This window comes from Centruroides sculpturatus, unplaced genomic scaffold (assembly GCF_000671375.1).
Source record: "Centruroides sculpturatus isolate CEXI.00-Female unplaced genomic scaffold, Cexi_2.0 scaffold719, whole genome shotgun sequence".
Taxonomy (NCBI): domain Eukaryota; kingdom Metazoa; phylum Arthropoda; class Arachnida; order Scorpiones; family Buthidae; genus Centruroides; species Centruroides sculpturatus.
The window spans coordinates 3,623-10,981 of record NW_019384910.1 but is presented as its reverse complement, the minus strand read 5'-3'; the positions used below and the strand labels follow the sequence as shown (position 1 = coordinate 10,981).

At 31.8% G+C, this 7,359-nt stretch overlaps 1 protein-coding gene across 1 annotated transcript in view; it reads left to right on the top strand.

Annotated features, from left to right (window-relative positions):
- Window positions 1-77: 77 nt before the first annotated feature.
- The window catches only part of LOC111631637 (transmembrane emp24 domain-containing protein 5-like), a gene marked incomplete at its 3' end in the record, with an annotated part of 10,413 nt that continues 3,131 nt past the window's right edge, over window positions 78-7,359 (top strand). Inside the window, exon 1 of the mRNA XM_023375932.1 lies at window positions 78-280. Coding sequence (XP_023231700.1) covers window positions 95-280 — 186 coding nt within the window. The remainder of the gene's footprint in view (window positions 281-7,359) is intronic.

Here is a 7,359-nt window from a genome sequence, read left to right as displayed (position 1 = left end):
AATTATATTAATATATAATTAAATTTTAATTTTAATTAAGATATTCCTTAACATTTACAAAATACGAAAGTAAAGTATAAATCGAGAGTTTTCGATGGATCCGGTTAGGAGTTTTAGCAGACAGAAGTTATTTTGTATTTTTATTTTAGTAAATTATATAACGAAAGGGGGTTTTATCGATATATTTGAAAATGAATTAACAATTAAAATTCGACCGGGAACCGAAGAATGTTTTTATCAGAAAGCCAACGCAGGACAAGTTCTGGACATTGAATATCAGGTTAGGCTTTTGACGTTTCGTATTTGGCGCTTGTTTCTAATGTCGTTTGGTCGAGACTCTTCTTTAATTTAACGACTTTAACTTAAAAAAAAAATACGTTTTAAAGTTAAATAAATTATTTATATTTTTAAATCAAGTTAATTAAATTATTATTATTATTTTTAATGAATTATTGGTAGAAGTTACTTTTAGGTAATTTTCGTATAGGTTCAAATTAACTAAAGGTAACGTCTACCGAATTATTACTATTAATTTCCTTGAAAATAAATTTGTATTATACGATAGGATTTACATCTTGTCAATGCTGCAGGAATCCTGGTAAGATTGCGGGGTTTTTTATTTGAGTGCCAAATGGAACTGTAGATTTGGCTTGTTAACCTTGGCAAGTATGCTCCAAAACTGGAATATATTACTTAAACGCAGACGGAACGGTTCTTTTTGGTTAACGGGACGCCGGAAGACGACGGCGAAAGACTATCTCTGTTAACGATTTAGTCCTCGTGACTGCTGGCTTCGAGCCCTTGACCGTTCGTGGAGTACTTGATGTTATATAGCCAGGGTGACCAAGCTCCTTGATAGTCCGAGCCATTTTTCAAAATTTGAAATTTTTCGCAAGGCGCAATTAAATACGTATTAAAAAGGTATGCAAAAAATTTCAGATTACAAATTATATTCGTAGCAAGAGTGATACAAATTGTTTCCTCCAGAGCACAATGTCAACTGTCCATTGCAATGACAGTTTACAAATTCAAAATCGGTCTGGAGTCGGTCGATAACGGACGATTACTCCACTTTTATGTTCGTTCGCACAGTTTTCGATGAGTCATATCATTCTTAACTTGGACGGAAATGAAATTTGTTACAACGTTGCACTTAGTCTTTCATATTTGTTGTTAGTAATTTAAAAGACATTTTGAAACACATACGGAACGATAATAATTTTTAAAAATATAACAACACAAAAACGAAAAGGGAACTCGGGTACATTTATCGAGAGCCACATATAATCCTTCAAAGAGCTGCATGTGGCTTGCGAGCCACAGGTTGGCCACCCCTGTTATATAGTTTTAGCGGATGTGGGAGCTCGCCCCACCGAGGCGCGCATCTACGTGCAAAGCATGTAGAATAGGTGGTAAACTGATATGTATTAAAAACTGATTTTTAGAGACAAATATCTCGCAAAAGATTAACGTATCTGGGGTGATGTGAAACACCTCGTTCGGAACTTGAATCTTACCCGTTGCCGTATGTGTCGGCTGGCGTTCCGTTAACCGAAAAGTATCGACAAAACACCTGAACCGACCTGCACTAACTCAAAATGACACTTTTTTGCTAATGTTTTGGTCTGTTTATAATCCTGTTTGGGTACAATACACATAATGCAGAACTAAACTGAACAAATAACTTCAGTTTTAAATTATTTAAGATTACTAAGCATTCCAAAGCCCGATACGTAGATATTCGACCGAGTGATCGCCTTAAATGATCGGGCTATAAATCCACTATTATTAATGATTAGATAGTAAGTAATTTGCTACTAGAGGTAGGCATTAGGCACCATCTCTTATCTAAGTTAATAATTATAATTTTAATAATTTATTAAATAATTTACAACCATCTGGAAGAAAACGAGCCTGGAGCAGGTGCTAGTTTTACCTCCAGTACTAAATTACTTGGTATCTAATCATTAATAATAGCGGATTTATAGCCTTATTTGGTTTGGTTGAGTTTAAATTATTTTCCGGACGAATTACATTTTTAGTTTAAATAATTTTTTGAACAAATTAAAAATTTAGTTTTTGAACAAATTTTGTTATGTTTATAAAAGCATATTCAATTTTAATTTGTTCAGTTTATTTCTGCATTATATGTATTGTATGTGAAGATGCCTGTTATAAATAGATGAAAATGTTAGTCAGTGTGTGCTGATTTGAATTAATGTGTGCTAGTTTGGGTGTTTAAATGTGTAAGTTACCTTTATGAGGTTTGGCCTTTTAAAAGTTGACTCTTATAATGTTGAATTCTTTGCCAACATCAACGAAAATTTAAAATAATAAAAATCGGAGCGTACTATTTTGTTAACTGGGCATCATTCAATTGGTGAAATATGAATCGTGTTTACTTCTTAAAATTGTCTTTAATTCACAATAAACAGCTTTTGTAGTGATTTTGGATTCAAAGTTTAACCTTTCTACTAATATTGTTTAAAATTTATAAAAGTCTATTATGTTTTTAAACAACACTAGTTAGAACCAGTTTATCGCCACAAATGATTTGCATATTTACATGATAGCACTATTGTAGTCATGAAAATTTTACATATTGTTAATTTTCTGCATTTCTAAACTTTGATCTTGACATCATCTTTTGTTTTCAACATAAAACAGATTATACACTGTGGGATTTACCCAATGATGAGGAAAGTGCAATATGTTTTTTCAAGAAAAAGGTATTTTGCAGAGTGAAAGGTACTGTTTAAAAAAATCGTTCAATGACATCATATTTCTGCTCCTCTGACGTCCCAAGATGGAGATGCCATAACTGCTCCTGTTGTGAAAAGAAGGGTGTAAGAACTCAGAACTGGTTTTAAGGAGACAAATTAGTAGAAGCCGGTTATGAACACTTCCAGGTAAATCATAAGTACAGTAGAGTGTCGATTTTCTGAATCAATTGGGAACTGGGGTTGTCCGGATAACTGATATTTCGGATAACTGATTTACGTACGAAAAAATAGTTTAATGTATCCGATTTCGAAATTTTTCTCCGTTGCGTGTCGCTTCGCGTTGAATTTTTGTCGATGTTAAGCCTAACAAAGACTATTGTATCGTTAAAAATTATTTTTTTATTTTGTACAAACAAAATAAATATATTGAAAAATATAAAAATAATAAAAAATTATACTTCAGATGTTAATTTAGTATCAAAAACGTGAAATATTTGAGTAGCCCAAGACATAGTCAAAGATTGAAGCGCCACAGCACTGACGAAAATTTAAATTTGCCGACTGGAATTCTTTCGGATGATTGACTTTCGGAAAATCGACGCTCTGCTGTATAATTTTGTAGATCAAAATACACCCAAAATATAGAAAGGTTGTGGGGCAGTGCAAACTGGAGAAATAAAGTTCATCATGGAACTTCACATAATTATCCACTTAGAGTCATATTTAACAGAACAATATGCCAAAGATGAAATGTTTACGGCAATTTTAAGAGACATCAAAATTTATGCCACTCATTTGTTACAGTGAAAATTTGTAAACGTTAATCTTTGAAAATTTATAATTTCATAGATACTTTTTCTTTGTAATTTTATAATGTTAATAAATTAATGTCTGTGTAAACAATGCAAAATGAAATATTGTTATTTCTAAAAAAGGAATAAAAATGATTGGCATTCGGTAAACCAGAGTACCAATTGGAGCAATAATAAGAGAATTTAAGATTATGGCTGTTTTGTTTTCTTTCTTTCGGGGTTTATATGGAGATTCTGGCTGTGTATCGGCTTTTTCTTCGATGAGCACCGCTGCATGACTAGGCGAAATGTCATGTTCGATGTATATAGTTCTTTAGGATTTTCATGTGCTTGTGAGGGGGATCCTTGCGTTCGGCCAGTATATTGGAGTCACAGTTCTTACCAAGCTCAAGTCTAATGAGATATGTCCTAGGTCCTTATGAGCCTATGCATATTTTGGGCATTCCAACCAGTAGTGGATTGTCATTTTTTTCCGCTCTGCAGTGTTGGCAATTTGGTGAATGGTAGTGGTTTCTAGAGTAGAGAAAAGCATTTAGTGGGGCCGTATTGGTTCTTAGTTTGGCCAATAGTGTCTCCGCTCTTTGTTATGAGGCAAGGTTGTATGGCCAACTGGCAAAAGGACGGAGATGTTCTCTCCTCTTATTCCTATGGGATTCTGACCAGATTTCAGTGAATGTGTGAATTATTTTGTCTCGATAGAGATAATGAAGTTCCCTGGGCATAAGGGAATGTCTCCATGTGACTGTTATTTGGTTTTGACTCACTGCCTTATCGGCCTCTTCGTTAATGGATATGCCCAAGTGACCTGGGGTCCATATGAGTTCCAGGAGGGCTGGGAAGGTGCTGACTGTCACTGCAAGGTCTAGGATAACTGCCGATGAGGTGAGGGACACGTTGGCTGAAACTAACCTGACAACAGAAGAACTCCAAGAACTCTCAAATGAAGAATACCAAGAAACTCAGCAAGACGTGTTTTCTTTTGAAAAATAGGAAGACGAAAGAGGACCAATGTTGACATCTGCTACTAAAGATGTTTTGAAGAAGTGGGAGGATGTCAGAACAACAATCATTCAAGTGGTATCCAAATCAGAATCAAGTTAATGGGGTTGGGGATCTCTACACTTACAATACTATTAATTACTTCAGAAAAATCTTGAAAGAGAAAAGCAATAGACATTGGACAGATTCTTTAACCCCCACAAACAGAAAAAAACATGACTAATAAAAATGCAAGACTCATATATATGTATTTTTACTATTACATACAAATAAATGTAGTAAAAAAGTATGTATTTTTTATTTTTTGGAGTTTCAAGAACAAATTAATCAAATTCCCATAAAAATGTATGGAAAATCGATAATCAGTTAATGAAAAATTCAGATAACAAACAAAGCCTTGGAACGGATTATGTTCATTAACTGATCACCTATTGTATCTGTAAACACAGATAACTTGTGGGTTATATGCACAAAAATATGGTATTGCTTTTTGTGTGTGTGATTTAACTTCCTTAATTGGTATATTGAAAACTTCTCATAATAATACCATAAAATTTCAAAAAATAATTTTAAAAAATGTTCATTGTTCTCAACTTACTGATATCCTTCACAAAACTTGGCACCTTGATAAATAATACACACAACTGCTAATTAAGGAAACCAATAATCTCAACTTTTAAATATTTATAGTCCAAGCAATTGCTATAATGAATCAAGCTACTTTACCACTACTATTAATAATTAAATTCTTAATTTGTACTAGGGATAGGCATTAGGTGCCATCTCTTATTAAATTTAATAATTACAATTAAATTAATATTTACTAAATAATTTAGAATATTCTGGAAGAAAAGAATTGGCCTGGAGCTGGACTTGAACCCACAACTCTCACTTACTATGTGGATGTGTTGCCAGTTATGCTACCCAGAATATCGTCTGACTCTTTGCTTCCAGTCATATTTAAGTTTAGATATAACCATCCACAGTTACTTATGGCACCAACTGGGAACAACTCCTACATCCATGGCATATAATAACCCACTATGGCAATTATTAATAGTAGCAGTAAAGTAGTCCAATTCATTATGGTGATCATTTGGCATATTATTAAAAAACATTGGACTTTAAGATGTTTATAGATTAAGTATTTATATACTTTATTTTATAAAAGTTTCTGTTTTTTTTTTTTTTTTTTTTTGAGTTGTATATTTAGTTAAAATAAGTAGTTTCGAGCAGTTTGAAAGTCATATTACAGTCAAACCTGTATATAGCAAAAAACTGTCATTAAGAGAAAATTTCTTGGGTCCCTTGAATTTTTTTGCAAAAATTACTGTAAATTATACCTGTATATTGTGGAAATTGAAAGGAAAATCAGGCTGTACAACAGAAAAATTAGTATCTTTATCTGATTTAACACAAATTTAACAAGAAGTTTATAAGCCTGGCATATATAAATCATAAAAAAGTAAAAAAAATACACATACACAATGCAAAATATGACTGCTGTATTACAACAATTTTATTGGGATTTGAACGGAAAGTTTTTTAACAGCTGTTTTTACCTAACATAAATACTTGTATGTAATGTAATTATAAGTTGTGAAATTTAAAACATTATTCCTAATGTGAGATTATATTCTTTGTTTTGAAGTTTTATAAACCTTTTTATATCACATTTCATTTGAATAAAATCAAGTTGAAATATCTGCAGATAAAATGCACATCGGGCATATTATACATGTTTTTTAAGTTTCATAAAGAATATCACACTATACAAACAGTAAAAAATACTCGTACTGTGTATTTGGAAAATGCTTCTAAATTTCGAATGTGTCAAATGTGGTTTTGAAAGTTTCATTTAAGAAATTTTGAACTAACGGATACAAAATATATGGACCCCCGAAAGCTGTTGAAGGGAAATTGTAGGAAGAAATTGTTAAAGATTCACAAATAACCTGTGAATTTGCAATAAATCTTAGTGTGTGACAGACACTTATTTTCATCCACTTGAAATTGATTGTGTTCCATACACAGTTTTTTTTTTTTTTCACTTACAAAAAAATGAACTGAATTGAGTATAATTTTTATATGACAAAGCTGTAAAGTTTCATTTTATTTTTCAACTGGTTACTCATCTTTATCTTAGAGAACTTTTTACAGATGAATGAAAAAATTAAAGTTAAAATGAAACTATTTGTTATTAACCAAAAATTTGTTCTAGAGGGTGGTAATTGTTCAGTTGAGTACCAAGGTTCCGCTGTATTTGATTAACATTATTTTGATATATGCGGTACACATCAAGAAATTTATTAATTGCATTTTAATGAAGGGATAACTATAGTAGGTAACCTGTATATAGTGGAAACCTGTCTACTACAGAAGAGATGTTCAGTCCCTTGGAATTCCATTATAGACAGGTTTAACTGTATTTTTATATTAATAAATTTACATGAATTTTTATTTGTTGTTTTATTTAATAATGATCCTATATTTTTTGATAATATGTTGAATGGCTGAGAATTAAACTACAGGTATACCTCGCCTTACGTCTGTAATTGGTTCTAGGAAAACGACTTAAGTCGAAAAACGACGTAAGTCGAATTTACTTGTCTCCGAATCTACTTGTCACTAGGCTAAACCATAAATTACTATTCCCAGTTCTGTATTTTATTTATTAATGCATTTTTAATAATATATGGTTAATAAGAATCTATTTTAAGCTTACAAACAAATAAATTTTAGTTTTTAATAGAGTACAGAAAAAAGTAATCTAAATTTACGAATGCATGTACTGTACTGTAAATACAGTACATACTTGTAAATGT